Source organism: Lithobates pipiens, unplaced genomic scaffold (genome assembly GCF_037356315.1).
Source record: "Lithobates pipiens isolate NorthernLeopardFrog02 unplaced genomic scaffold, aLitPip1_a1.2 Scaffold_23, whole genome shotgun sequence".
NCBI classification, from domain to species: Eukaryota; Metazoa; Chordata; class Amphibia; order Anura; family Ranidae; genus Lithobates; species Lithobates pipiens.
Window position 1 is genome coordinate 13,682,102 of NW_027507785.1, and position 16,084 is coordinate 13,698,185.

Here is a 16,084-nt window from a genome sequence, read left to right on the forward strand (position 1 = left end):
GCGACACTCATTGCCATCCACGTGAGTTCATAGAGGCAGGGACTATTCGCATGACCGAGAAGGAGGGCTCTCCTTTCTACAACTAGCACAAGGTTCCTAGAATTTCTAAGTGTTACTTAATTTTTTGGGTTTTTTCCTGTTTTAAACTGTTGCGCTCTTTCAGGCGCGAGTGGTGCAGAAATGGCCTTCTCAACCGTGCATATACTATAACAGGCTGCGGCATGTCCAGGCTCACTACCTTGACTTGTTCCTTTTCAGACCACAGGATAGTGGTCTTGTCCACATAGGCCACAGCGCACTACCCCCCAGAGTGATCCCTAGGGGGAATTAACCCCATAGGAATCACTAATTTGCTAACCTGGGACCCTGTAAGTCCCAGGTGAAATCAGCATCTCTCACTCACCTCTCATCTCTCTTCTTTCTTTATCTACTTTCCTACCCTTATATCTATCTCCTCTTAACTTTGGAAAGGTAAAGCATAAATCATTCTTGTATAACGCAACGTTGTTGTCTTACAAACCTTTGTTTTTTTTGTTTTTTTTAAGTCTTATTACTGACACAGGCACGCCATCGCTCTTTGGGTCCATACCATGGCCTACTCCTCATTGGTCCGGAGCCCCACAGTTATATCGCACAATGTGAAAGGGCTAAACATCCCTGAAAAATGCACCGCCCTCCTCAGGGAACTTAAAAAAGGTAGGCCTTGCTTTGTCTTTTTACAAGAAACTCACTTCAAAACCCACCAAGTCCCTAGACTTACCGACACATTCTTCACACAGGCTCATCACGCAACAAATGATTTAGCCAAATCAAAGGAAGTGTCCATACTTATTAGTAGGGTTGCTTCCTTTGAACTCACAGACAAATTAGTTGACCCGGATGGCAGATACATCTTCCTGAAAGGGAAATGCAGTGGTACCCCCATTACACTAGCCAATGTTTACTTCCCCAATGCGTCCCAGATGACGTTCTGCAACCGAATGATTGATGCACAGCAGCACAAGTACCTAACTGCTCTTTCTTTGCCCTTGTACTCCCTAAGCCATGGGTGCTCAACCGGCGGAGTCCTCTGATGTTGCCTATGACCTCCTGCTCTGGGATGGCAGGTCGACAACATGCAATCTGGACTTGCCGACTTGTCATCCCAGAGCATCAGCGTTGTGAATGGAGCCAGCACTAAAGGAAACAGGATTCTGCTCCAGTTGTTTGATACTGGGGGGGGACTTTAACCTGCCTTTGAACCCCCTTAAAGACACTTCCATGTGCAAAACTTATATTACATATGAGATTCTTAAAAAAACTCGAAAATGCTACTGAATTCGTTGCAACTCATAGACTCCTGGAGATATTCTCCACCAAGAAGACAGAGATTTCACTTTTTACTCCATGCCTCATGGGCGCTATTCCCGGATAGACTACATCTTCATTACACAAAGAGACCTTGACTTGATTTCTGGGGCCCACATTGGGATACAATCCATTTCAGATCATGCACCAACTTCCCTGACTCTGGACCTGACAGCACCACCCCCCAGATCCGAAACATGGAGGTTAAATTTGTCACTGTTGACTGATCCGGTACTTCTTCCCCAAATAGCCACTTCACTCAAATAATATTTTGCACTCAACGCTACACCAGGATTGGACCCTATGACAATATAGGAAGCCCAAAAATGTTCCATTAGGGGGGTCCTCATCAGATTAGGAGCCCAGCGTAAAAAAGAACAAGAAATTAGACACCTGGTTGGGAGGATTCGGGAATTAGAATCGAGACACAAAAAATCCTTGACTGAGCAATCTGCTGTGGAGCTCCTGGAGATAAGGAGGGCTCTCCAGCAGACAATCGATGCCAAGACCAAACGTTTTTTATTAAAAAAAAAAATGTATTACGAACAGGAGGACAAGGCGGGCAGACTCCTAGCAAAAGCCTTGAGGGCAGCCAATTCAAGCCAAAATATCTTAGGCATCCGTTCCAAGACAGGAAAACTCGAGGTAACCATTAGACAAATAGCTATCCACTTCCATGCATATTATTCCACTCTTTATAACCTCCCTGAACAGCGGAAACCAGGTCATGTCCATGGTAACAGAGGACAAGCCATACTAAATTGCTTAAAGGAATCTAACATGCCAACTCTGACAGTCTCAGACAAAGATCTGTTAGAGAAGCCCATAAACTCCAACAAGCTATTAAGGGTCTCAAGGAGGGAAGAGCCTGGGCCCAGACGGCTTCACTGCCATATACTAAAAAACCTTCCTCACCACTCTGCTGGGGTCACCGCTGAATGCTCTGAACTCCATGGCACATTCTAAGGAGACTCCTACAGCTTTTCTTCCAGCATATATCACAGTCCTCCCCAAGCCGAACAAGGACCCAGCGGATTGTGCAAGCTACAGGCCCATACCATTGCTCAATTTAGATGTGAAACTTATGTCAACAATTATTGCCAACAGACTGAAGCCCTTGCTCCATAGCCTGATAGGCTCTGAACAAGCCGGATTTATGCCTGGCAGAGAGACAAGGGATAATTAAGGGGGTTATTAAGGGGGTTATTAATTAACAAGGGTTAGTAAGGCATTGAACTTGATACATGCGGCCAAGCCGGGTGCGATCGATGGTCTTCTCCTGTCTACTGATGCGGAGAAGGCCTTTGATCGAGTTGCCTGGGATTTTATGCTTGAAACGTGCAGGTTCATTGGCTTTGGGGAACATATGATGCCTCCCTGTATAGAAACCCGGCTTAAGATTAATGGCTCCCTATCAGGGCTGGACTGGGACAGAAATTCGGCCCTGGACTTCATCCAGAATGGCCCACTTACATTTTGAGTGTCCCATCACCAGCCACTTACAACATAGTGTCCCATCAGCACCCCCTTACATCAGAGTGTCCCATGAGCAGCCCCCTTACATCAGAGTGTCCCATGAGCAGCCCCCTTACATCAGAGTGTCCCATGAGCAGCCCCCTTACATCAGAGTGTCCCATAAGCACCCCCTTACATCAGAGTGTCCCATCAGCAGCCCCCTTACATCAGAGTGTCCCATCACCAGCCCCCTTACATCAGAGTGTCCCATCAGCACCCCCTTACATCAGAGTGTCCCATCAACAGCCCCCTTACATCAGACTGTCCCATCAGCACCCCCTTACATCAGAGTGTCCCATCAGCAGCCCCCTTACACCAGAGTGTCCCATCAGCACCCCCTTACATCAGAGTTTCCCATCAGCACCCCCTTACATCAGAGTGTCCCATCATCAGCCCCCTTACATCAAAGTGTCCCATCACCAGCCCCCTTACATCAGCGTGGCCCACTGAGCCATCGGCCCACCGGGAAACTCCCTGTAGTCCCTATGGCCAGTACATGCCTGCTCCCTATCAGAACTAGTCTAAATTCACAATGGAACAAGACAGGGCTGTCCTCTGTCGCCCTTACTATTTATCCTAACACTGGAGCCCTTTGTCAGACGCGTCGTCGCAGAGAGCAGAATACAGGGGTTTACAATGGCAAAAAAGGAACACAAGGTAGCGACCTACACAGATGACCTACTGTTTTTTATAACTAATCCAATCACCTCACTACCCCTTTTGATAGAGGAGTTCTCCCTGTTTGGATGGATCTCCAATTTGAAAATCAATTTCACCTAATCTGAAGCAATGAATGTCTCCATCCCCGCTGACACCATGAATTCAATAAAATTAATATGCCCTTTCAAATGGGTAGATTCGGCTCTTAGATATCTAGGAGTTTGGCTGACCCCAAGGCTGTCACAAATATATGAGCACAATTTCATACCTTTATTAAAGGCAATCTGTCAGAGAGTTGCCCGTTGCGGATGTGTCACTGGGCGCGCTGCGGGGCGTCGATGTGTGCTGGTAAGCGCTGGCACTCCTGTGCTCATGGCTGTGCGGGCGCGCGTATGTGTGTGTGCGTGGGTGCGCGTACGCGCGCTGGTGCGTGTGCGTCGGTGCGCGTTGGCGCCAATCGGCCTACTTAAGTGTTTCCCCGCTGTGTGCTCGGTGCTGTCCGATTTGCAGCTTCCTGTGCCCTGTTACCTGTGACTTTGCTTGTGTTCCTCACCTCCTGCTTGTCCCTTGGATTATCCTGTCTGCTTTCTGCCTTTGACCTCGGACTGTCTCTGACCTCGCATCTGCCTGCTCCTTTGTACCATGCTGCCCGCCTGTTGCCTACCCTGCTTGTGATCCGGACTTGAACTTGCTCATCCCCTTTTCTGCACCGTCTGCCTGCTGTCATCTGTGCCTGTGGCTGGACCTGCTCACCATCTCCTGCAGTGTGCTCGGTGCTGTCCGATCTGCAGCTTCCTGTGCCCTGTTACCTGTGACTTTGCTTGTGTTCTTGACCTCCTGTTTACCCAGCTCGTCCCTTGGATTATCCTGTCTGCTGCCTGCCTTTGACCTCGGCCTGCCTCTGACCTTGCATCTGCCTGCTCCTTTGTACCACGCTGCCCGCCTGTTGCCTACCCTGCTTGTGATCCGGACTTGAACTTGCTCATTCCCCTTTCTGCACCGTCTGCCTGCTGTCATCTATGCCTGTGGCTAGACCTGCTCACCATCTCCTGTTTGCATCTGCATCCAGCTGCGAGAGTCTGTCTACCTGTCCGAATCCAGCCGTCGGATCTCTTCTCCAGCATCTAACCCGCCAGGCTCTCATACCCGTCTGCGCTCCCGTGCCACCTATCCATCCTACCAGGGGCCGTGAACCAGACCCGTAAGGGAGACCTTCCCCTGCTATTTCGGGCTCACCTGTCAGGTACATGGGTCTGACACAATCACCACAGACCTCCAACATTGGCACCCAAGGTACTTCTCCTGGTTTGGAAGGGCGGTAATATGTAAGATGGTCATATTACCAAGATTTCTTTACCTACTTAGGAACATTCCAATAAGAATCCCACAGACTTTTTTCAGAACCCTCCACTCCATTCAGATGACTTTTGTGTGGGCGCCTAGAAACGCCCTTGAGTAAAATTTACGCTATTATCACTTTCCAAAGAAAGGGGAGGAATGAGCATTCCAAATTACCAACACTACTATTTTGCCTCTCATATCACCAGGATTATAGACTGGAATTGTCATTACAAACTTAAAGATTGGGTGGACCTAGAAGATGCAGTGCACCCGACTACACTCAGATTCTCTCCCTGGATTCCTTGGGCGACCCAATCCACTGCCTTAAAATTGCACCCTCCCATAGGCACCACATTACACATTTTTCATAAAGGAATGAGACTCAACAACTTTTCCTCTCACTTAAGCCCACTAACCCCGTTATACAACAACCCTGATTTTTCCCCAGGCTTCAGAAATAAATTCCTTTACTCACCAACCACAGGAAAACCACTCATAGCTAAGCAGTGCTTTAGCAATGATGGGTTCAAAAACTTCTCAGATCTTAAGACAGAAAATCATACACCTGACCTACCCCTATAGACTTACTTTCAGATTCGTAGCTACTTTAACAATGCACCAGCAAGGACGAACTTCAGTAGACAATTGACTGAGCTAGAGACAATGTGTTTGGCAAAAGAACCGATCCCTAAAGTGACATTACTTACATACAGATGGATTCAGGAGGGTGGTGCTCCAAAGAATTGAACGTCTCACTTACAAATAAACAATGGAAGAAAGCCTGTATATTTGCTCACAAATGCTCTATTAGTACCAAAACGCAAGAAACCGCATGCAAATTGTTAACTCACTGGTGTGCTACTCCGGTGAAGCTACACTCATGGTTTCTGTTGACCCCAGCCAATTGCTGGCGCTGCCATGAGGACAAAGGCTCTATGATACACATATGGTGGCACTGCCCAATGATACAACCCTTTTGGTCCATTGTCAGGAAACTAGTGTTTCAAATCACGGAGACAAAACTAAAACTTGATGCGATCAACTGTCTCCTTCACATCACCAATTCCCCAATTAGAAAATACTAATTCTCACTCTCTAAGCACCTTTTGAATGCGGCCAAAGCACTGATTCCACTTCACTGGAAGTCATCACGGACACCAACTGTCAAGGAGTGGCTGCGCAAAGTATCAGAGATCCGTGAAATGGAGGACACTGTAGCCCAGTCCACGGAAAGAGTTGTTCGCTTTCATGCAACATGGTCTCCTTGGTTTGACATTCACATATTCTTAGACATACGCTGATCTCCTTAATGGGCGTCAAATGGTCTTATAAGCATCCCTACTTGAATTTGTCCATTAACATACCGGCTTCACAACGGCATGCCTTGCTTAGTGCAGGTAAGAACGATGTTCTCCCTGAGTTTGTAACTTTTCCAAGATGCTTCCCTGCTAGTTAGACTCTTTCTAGACTTCCTTCTTCCCTTCCTTTCACCTTAAGCTTTCTAAGCTAACTAATTCTATTACTGGTTAGATTTCCACCATGACCTCACCAGGATCACAATGCATTTTATTCCTGATGTATGGGACATACGTGTCCTCCTGAGATACTCCTGTGTATTATTTACCCTGAATTGTTTACTCTGGTTAGTTATAACTTGTTACTTCTTAATGCAATTATCAAATTGAATTTTAACTGTTGTCAAGTTTTTATTGCTAGGAGCTGCGACTCCAATTTTGTACTTCCTGATTTTTTTCAAAAAACTTTGATGTTAAAAAAAAAAAAGAAAATGACTTCGAGCCCCCAAAAATTATACATTGTTTTTTCTAACACCCTAGAGAATAAAATAGGGGTCATTGCGATACTTTCTGTCACACCGTATTTGCGCAGCGGCCTTACAAGCACACTTTTTTTTGTAAAAAATACACTTTTTTTAATTAAAAAATAAGACAACAGTAAAGTTAGCCTGTTTGTTTTTTTTTTTTTTTTGTTTTTTATATTGTGAAAGATAATGTTACACCAAATAAATTGATACCCAACATGTCACGCTTCAAAATTGCGCCCCGCTCGTGGGAATGACGGCAAAACTTTTACCCTTAAAAATCTCCATAGGCGAAGTTTAAAACAATTCTACAGGTTGCATGTTTTAAGTTACAGAGGAGGTCTAGGGCTAGAATTATTGATCTCGCTCTACCGATCGCAGTGTGGTTTGAACACCGTTTTCATATGCGTTCGCTTCTACATGCAAGCTTGGCTTTTATTTTTAATTTTGACATTGTTTTTAAAAAAGAAAAAAAAAAATTGTGTCACTTTTATTCCTATTACAAGGAATGTAAACATCCCTTGTAATAGAAAAAAAGCATGACAGGACCTCTTAAATATGAGATCAGGGGTCAAAAAGACCTCACATCTCATATTTACACTAAAATGCAAAAAAAATAAATAAAAAATTGTCATTTAAATTTCATTATTTTTTTTTAAATTGTCCCTTTAAGAGCTGTGTGCAGAATTGTTGTTTTGACATTGCTTCCGCCCTGCAATGTTATGGAGACGGGTGGGGACCATCTTCTCCCTCACTCCTCTCCATGCCCAGCCAGGGTGAAGATCTGATTGCCACTGCCACTGATGAAGGCTCCGGTAAGCAGCGTGGCGTATGCGCCGTAGAGACCACTCTTATCAGAAACCGGACAGGAGGATACTGCTGCCATGCCAATGATATCCCCCCATCAATGTTAGGACGTATATCGGCGTGCAGCGGTCAGGAAGTGGCTAGAGTGCACAGGGCTTGATGGTACAAAGCAGAGAATGTACAGCACAGTGTATAGAGTTGGATGGTGTGGAGCAGAGAATGTACAGCACAGTGTATAGAGTTGGATGGTGTGGACCAGAGAATGTACAGCACAGTGTATAGAGTTGGATGGTGTGGACAAGAGAATGTACAGCACAGTGTATAGAGTTGGATGGTATGCAGCAGAGAATGTACAGCACAGTGTATAGAGTTGGATGGTGTGGAGCAGAGAATGTACAGCACAGTGTATAGAGTTGGATGGTGTGGAGCAGAGAATGTACAGCACAGTGTATAGAGTTGGAGCCAGAGCAGAGGATACGTGGAGTCAGCCCATACAGACTGTGGGGTTGATTTATTAAAGGGAAAATAGACTGTGCAGTTGCTCCAGAGCTTAGTAAATAAGGGGAAGCTCTGCTGACTTCTATCATCCAATCATGTGCAAGCAAAAATGCTGCTTTGTTTATTTTGTTTTATTTTTCCTTGCATGTGATTGGATATTCTTTGCAAAGTGAAGCGTTACCTCATTTATTAAGCTCTGGAGCAAATGCACTTGCAAAGTGCTCAGTCTATTTGCGTTTAGTAATTCAACCCCATTGTGGCACAAGGATATATGTATTTCCTGTGATAGAGCAGAAGAGGGTCTAAGACACAGAGCCGTCATCTACTTACATCTTGTAGGAGAAGTCCCATAGCCAAGATATCGCAGAAAAACACAAATGAAGAGTCGTGATTGGGCAAATGCTATTGGTGATTTTCAGTCGCTCATTAGCAGATAGAAGGAGACTCGGCTCACACGCTTCATGTGCTTATATGGTGAACCTCATTAAATCAGGGAAAGGGGTTACATGACTTTTTTTGTTCCTCGGGGGCCGATTACATATATTGTTTGTAAATAATAAATTACTATACTAATTAAGTATTGTATTCATTGCACACAACATTGAGTAAGCAGCTGCTGCAAATCTCCTGGGATGAGATATATATTTCTGAAAATATAAGTGTATCCAAATCTAGCTAAAACTTTAGGATAACTCCACTTTATATTATGATAGAGATAGTGACTTTCTTTTTTTTATTTGCTATTTTTCCTTTATAATTTTATATATATATATATATATATATATATATATATATACAGTGGTGTGAAAAAGTGTTTGCCCCCTTCCTCATTTCCTGTTCCTTTGAATGTTTGTCACACTTAAGTGTTTCGGAACATCAAACCAATTTAAACAATAGTCAAGGACAACACAAGTAAACACAAAATGCAATTTGTAAATGAAGGTGTTTATTATTAAAGGTGAAAAAAAATCCAAACCATCATGGCCCTGTGTGAAAAAGTGATTGCCCCCCTTGTTAAAACATACTATAACTGTGGTTGTCCACACCTGAGTTCAATTTCTCTAGCCACACCCAGGCCTGATTATTGCCACACCTGTTCACAATCAAGGCATCACTTAAATAGGAGCTGCTTGACACAGTAAGGTCCACCAGAAGATCCTTAAAAGCTACACATCATGCCGAGACCCAAAGAAATTCAGGAACAATTGAGAAAGAAAGTAATTGAGATCTATCAGTCTGGAAAGGGTTATAAAGCCATTTCCAAAGCTTTGGGAATCCAGCGAACCACAGTGAGAGCCATTATCCACAAATGGCGAAGACATGGAACAGTGGTGAACCTTCCCAGGAGTGGCCGGCCGCCCAAAATTACCCCAAGAGCGCAGCGATGACTCATCCAAGAGGTCACAAAAGACCCCACAACAACGTCCAAGGAACTGCAGGCCTCACTTGCCTCAGTTAAGGTCAGCGTTCATGCCTCCACCATCAGGAAAAGACTGGGCAAAAATGGCCTGCATGGCAGAGTTCCAAGGAGAAAACCACTGCTGAGCAAAAAGAACATCAAAGCTCGTCTCAATTTCTCCACAACACATCTTGATGATCCCCAAGACTTTTGGGACAACATTCTGTGGACCGATGAGACAAAAGTGGAACTCTTTGGAAGGTGTGTGTCCAAGTATATCTGGCGTAGAAGGAACACTGCATTTCATAAAAAGAACATTATACCAACAGTAAAATATGGTGGTGGTAGTGTGATGGTCTGGGGCTGTTTTGCTGCTTCAGGACCTGGAAGACTTGCCGTGATAAAAGGAACTATGAATTCTGCTGTCTACCAAGAGATCCTGAAGGAGAATGTCCGACCATCTGTTCGTGTACTCAAGCTGAAACGAACTTGGGTTCTGCAGCAGGACAATGATCCTAAACACACCAGCAAGTCCACCACCGAATGGCTGAAGAAAAACAAAATGAAGACTTTGGAGTGGCCTAGTCAAAGTCCTGACCTGAATCCTATTGAGATGTTGTGGTATGACCTTAAAAAGGCCGTTCATGCTCGAAAACCCTCTAATGTAACTGAATTAGGACAATTCTGCAAAGATGAGTGGGCCAAAATTCCTCCAGGACGCTGTAAAAGCCTCATTGCACGTTATCGCAAACGCTTGGTTGCAGTTGTTGCTGCTAAGGGTGGCCCAACCAATTATTAGGTTTAGAGGGCAATCACTTTTTCACACAGGGCCATGATGGTTTGGATTTTTTTTCACCTTTAATAATAAACACCTTCATTTACAAATTGCATTTTGTGTTTACTTGTGTTGTCCTAGACTATTGTTTAAATTGGTTTGATGTTCCGAAACACTTAAGTGTGACAAACATGCAAAGGAACAGCAAATGAGGAAGGGGGCAAACACTTTTTCACACCACTGTATATATATGTAGCACTGACCCCCTGAAAGAGTGGCTGAATTTATTGGGCTCACCGTTACCGTCTTCACCTCGTATGTGTCTAGGGGTTTCCCGAGGTAGATGGCCCAAAAACTGCAGAGACCGACGACAGATCCACTTAAAGGGATTTTTATTTGCGAAAAACTGTTATGCCGCGTACACACGATCAGACTGTCCGGCGGACTTAGCCCGTCGGACAAACTGCCGGACTTTGAAGCGGAGGTCCGCTGGATTTTCCGAACGAGCGGACCTGCCCACACACAACCAGACTTTTCCGGCAAACTAGGTCCGCCGGACTTTTGAAAATGAACGGACTTGCCGATACATGGAGGAAAGTCCGTTCATTTTGAACGTGGCTCCAGGTATATGGGACTAGCGAGGGAGGTCAATGTCACCTGGTATGGACTTAAAGGGGAAGCCCTACGCCGAAAAAACGGCGTGGGGGTCCCCCCTAGAGTCCATATCAGACCCTTATCCGAGCACGCAGCCCAGCCGGTCAGGAAAGGGGATGGGGACAAGCGAGCACCAGGCCGTGTGACCTCAACAAGGGGGGTGCCACCCCAAAGCACCTTGTTCCCACACGGCCGGATTGTCCACCGGACTAGCAGTCCGGCGGACAATTTTTGAGTCAAAACTACTTTCTAAGCTCGCCGGACTTTTGGGAAAAAAAAGTCAGCCGGAGCCCATACACGGGCGGATTGTCCGGTGGACTCTGGGCTGCCGGACCAAGTCCGCTGGATAGTTTGATCGTTGGTACGCGGCATTAGTAACACAGTCTCTCAACATAGGATCAGAGGGTTTAGGTGAAAAGTCCAGGTACTCTTAATGTTAAATTCCGTATGAAACTGTCTCTCACTTTGAATAAATCCAGAGAATAGCCATTCACAACTAGATTCTCACCCTAATTGGATAGTCCTTCTCTCCCCAGGCCAAGCAGCCAACAGAGTACTTGAGTTAGGAATAAGTCTCTGCCACAGACTTTGCTATAGAACCCATGAGGGAAACTTGAAAGCTTGTAGAACACTCGTGTGGTACCAGTATCTTGCAGCCGGTCGGGCGATACCGCACGAGATTATATTCGCCTAGGTCCTTCAGCTTTTCCAGGCTCTTATTGAGAAGCCAACCCTTGCGTGTCCTCCCCTGGATAACTTCACAGCTGCTGGGCCTCTCCACTAACCGAGATGGCACCAGACCACCTCCGAACCCTCCTTTCAGTTTCCTCGCCTTGGGCTAACCAGCCCCAAGACGTAAAGTCGGGTGGATCCGCACCCCAGGCCATGGAAGTCCTGGGGGCTGGTCAGGAGGACCAGGACCTTGCAGTCAGAATATACTTCTGGACCGGAACACCGAAACATGCGACATCACACATGACATCCGCACCTTAAGTACCCTCTACCAGAAGGCACAGCAAGAGTGCCACTCCCACTGGGCTGGTTCTGAGAGAAAGTAACCTTAATGCACCCAACTAGACTATGTTTCCATGCCTGCTGCAAGTGACAGCGCCACCTATGGCTAGGCAGAACACCCGGCAGTCCAGTCAGACTGATGCTGAGGTCAAAATTTAGAATAATCAAACCCAAACCAAACTGCGGTTTAAGGGTAACATTAAATTTCAAAAACATATAGTGCGTGCTCTTCAGGAGCCGGCGCTACATACTCCCCCTGGTGATTTAGACAATGTCCTCATCGTCTAGCAAAAAAACAATTTCTAAAGCTAGAAAAATTTGAGTACCTGAACTTTTGAAATGGGAAAGGGAAAGGAATGTAGAACATGTTGAAACATTTTGGTATATAAAACTGTTGACATAAGTACAAAACACATACACCACCCAATGCCTGTCGATCTTCACCACCCCTGCAGTTTTGATAGACGATCTTGGTGAATCCTAAAAGAGAAAACACACAAACAAAAGAACAAATACACACTGAACTTGTTAGAAAGCAGGATCTCATCCCATTCTCAATGAGACCCTCTCTTCTAAACTTTTAAAACTTTTTTTTTTTCAAACAGGCTAAAGGGAAAAAAAACATTTGTGCCGACCCATGCCACCTAGTGGTCAGAGTCACTGAAGTGCAAGTCTTCTCCCTAAAAGCAGCTACTGTGACCCATAAGGTAGTCTTGACACGGTGCTTCTTGTGAGCTGACCCTATCTAACTACCCCACAGTCCTTGCTTTTTTCAGGAAAAAGGGAAAAATTCTTGTGAATCCAGAAAACACAGTCCAGGTAATCTCTTTTTACCAATAAAATCTTGGATCCAGTAGAGTCAGGTCTTTTCCCTGTGCATTGACAGTTGTGATAAAGTAAACGGCGCTATCTTTGTCCGGTCAGCAAATGACAACTTTGTCCCCATAGATATGCCGACCGTAGCTCCAATGTTGCAGACAACCGACAAATCGTTCATGCAACTCGGGTGAAAAACCTTTCTTGCGAAGTGGCTTTGGAACCTTCAGATTGCTCCAGACATCATCTGCATACCATGCTTCGCGGTTCTCCTCGATAACATCCATGATTTCCCTGGGCACGTACGGGAATTCCAACCCATACTCAGTCACTACTCTTTTGTTTAAGAGCCGCTGAGACCTTGCAAGTCTGGGTAGCGTGTGGGCACTTCCCTCCCTGGGAGGTGTACACAAATTTGGGGACCTATGCACCAATGTGGCAGAGTCTTTCTGAAGTGTGGGTAAGTTCACAGGTTTAGTCAAAGTCACATTAACAGTGATCGGGGTTTCCGCACTGGGCTGCCTTTGGGGAATGTTGGGCTCAGTCCAATACCAACCACAATGCACCTTGTACCCACTAGTTTAAAGGGGCTTTCCACATTCCATAAAGCCCCCTGTCTGCAGACCTCCTCAACCCCAGCCTAGGGTTGTGTGGAAGAGGCCCTTGTTCCCTAAATATGGGAACAAGGTGGTTGACTTTTGGGGTGCCAGAGCCCCTCCTGTCCCCAAGCATCCACCCCCTTTCATGGGCTGGCTTGCTGTTTGGCTAGGGGATTGTTAGTGTGTGGGAGGGGCACAATATTTTTTGGTTTGGGGTGGTATTTTTAACGTGGGGGTTCTCATTCTAAGCCTTAACAGACCAAAATGGCCTTGTATGTATTGGGGGGGGCAGGCTGTTTGTTGTTTTGGGTTAAAATTTTGCAGCTGCAATGTAGATTTGTATGTTTTCTCTAAAGCCGTACATATTTAAAGCAGCATTTTGTATACAGATGCACCACTGGCAGTGTAACCCCCCCCCCCCCCCCCCAAGTTACTAGCTTTTTTTCACTTCTCCTTGTTTCGTTTTTGGGGTTGACCGAATTGGTGACATTGATATATGTTCCTCAGGATGGGACCCATTTTAAGGCCAATATCTAGAAGATAAGCCAGCCAAGTGGGGACTAACAAAATTAACAAGTCAGTTCCCATAGACTTCAATGGTATTTGTTGTATAACTTATGGACATGTTCGGCTCTTTGTTTGCCCCCCCCCCCCCCCCCGGACCAGGGGGTGTTTGTCCCATCTGTAGTTTTGTAGCATGCTGGATGATGTGCTTAATTTTGGATGGGGGGGGGTGGCTTATTTTGTGCTAGCTGCATTTGGGTTGGTCTGGGCATGCTCATGGACTTTGTTTTTTTGCTGTGGCTTTTGGTATGTGAAATGCATTTGGGTTGTTCTGGGAATGCTTAGGGACTTTGTTTTTTTTGTGTGTGAGCAGTACTTGGATTTTTCTGGGCATTCTTAGAGAGTGTGTTGTTTGGGTTAGTCATTTAAAGGGGTTGTAAAGGTTTGTTTTTTATTTTCTAAATAGGTCTCTTTAAGCTAGTGCATTGTTGGTTCACTTACCTTTTCCTTCGATTTCCCTTCTAAATGTTTTTTTTTTTTCTTTGATTTTCTTTGTCTGAATTTCTCACCTTCTGTTCCTCCTCAGTAAGCTGTTCTGGCTGACTAAATACCGCTCGGATGATGGTGTGAAGTTTACTGAGGAGAAACAGGAAGTGAGAAATTCAGACAAAGAAAAAAAAAAATTTAGAAGGGAAATCAAAGGAAAAGGTAAGTGGACCAATGCACTAGCTTAAAGGAACCTATTTAGAAAATGAAAAACTAAGCTTTATAACCCCTTTAACAGGTGTACCTACTTTGAAGTTCTGTCTTTACATTGGGTGAACTTCATTTTCAATTGCCTCATTATCACATAAAGCTTGCAGATAGTATTCTTTACCTTGCCCTGAATACAAATATTTTTGATGTTGTCAATCTGTGTTGTTTGTAGACTGTTAGTTTCACTTTGATTTAATTGTCTGTGCTGCATTATTTTGCTAAATATTCCTCAAGCTGTTGTGACTACTAAATGTTTGCATCCTGATGAGACTATCCGTTTGTGGGCGCAGTCCTTTTAACTCCTGTTAATTTCCTCTGCAAAATGGTCAGACCTCAAAACCAGTGTCTCTAATTAACATACACATGTTTTTTGCTGTCCTTGCTCTTTTCCGAGTCCTGTTTTGTTGACCAATAAAATTTGAAGAAAATTTTTGTTTTATGTGTGTTGTTAATAGTTTGTTTTGCAGATGCATGCTCAATCCATGTAATGCATATTACACTCCCCCCCCCCCCCCCCCAAACCATTTTCATGCAACAGATTTCCCAGCTGCAGCATAACTAGGCTGATTGGCATGGCAAAACAAAAAAAGGTGTGATTTGTCTAAGCCCTTGTACACACGGTCGTAGATTCCGACGGAATGTGTCCGTTTTGTCGGATATTCCGACTGTGTGTGGTCTCCATCGGACTGTTTCCGTCGGAATATCCGACGGACCAACTTTTCCAACTTGCCGGTAAAATTTTCAGACAAAATGCTCCGATCGGACATACTCTAATCATGTGTAGCCTACTCTGACGGACAAAGTGCCACACATGCTCAGATCAAATTCCTAGACCAAAGCTATTGGCTACTAGCCTGAACGTAGTCCCGTCTAACGAAATAACGTCATCACGTTAAGTACAATTGGATTTTCCGACAACTTAGTCCGACCGTGTGTATGCAACATCACTTCCGGACCTCTTCCGGAATTAATCCATCGGAATTACTCAGACGGATTTGGTTGTCGGAATCTCCGACCGTGTGTACAAGGGCTGAAAGCTACTTTTCTGGTGCCTTCATGGTAGTATATGCATGGATTGTGCGTATGCTGCCATGGATAGGCACCAGGAAAATAACTGAGAGGTAAGTATTCAATTTTTCATTTTCCATTTTAGTGCAGTGGTTCTCAGCCTCAGTCCTCAAGTACCTCCAACAGGAAATATAATTTAATATCAGCGCTCAGGAAAAGAAAATTACAGAGGTAAGTTTTTAATTTTTCATTTTTGTGCAGTGGTTCTCAGCATCAGTCCTCAAATACCCCCCACAGGACATGTTTTGGGAATTTATCTTAGCTAAAATAGCTGTCCAAAATCCCAAGCCATTGACTCTGATTTAAAGCACCTGTGCACGATGAAGGAAAACCTGCAATCATGGCCTGTTAGGGTACTTGAGGACAGGGTTGTGAAGCACTGATTTAGGGCACTGAGCTAAAATCTAGCTCAAGACAATCCTATTCTAATTGTGGGCATTTGAGAGAAACCAAGTGGGTGTTAGAACCCCCACTTGTCTTTTTTTAGGTTGGGTTTGTGTCCCTTTTCTAAA

General features: G+C 44.9%; 1 protein-coding gene across 1 annotated transcript in view; it reads right to left on the bottom strand.

Moving 5' to 3' along the window:
* Nucleotides 1-8,449, bottom strand: part of LOC143926833 (olfactory receptor 6N1-like) — a 63,435-nt gene extending 54,986 nt beyond the window's left edge. Inside the window, exon 1 of the mRNA XM_077450872.1 lies at nucleotides 8,318-8,449. Coding sequence (XP_077306998.1) covers nucleotides 8,318-8,338 — 21 coding nt within the window. The 5' untranslated portion in view covers nucleotides 8,339-8,449. The remainder of the gene's footprint in view (nucleotides 1-8,317) is intronic.
* Between the last annotated feature and the right edge of the window lie 7,635 nt (nucleotides 8,450-16,084).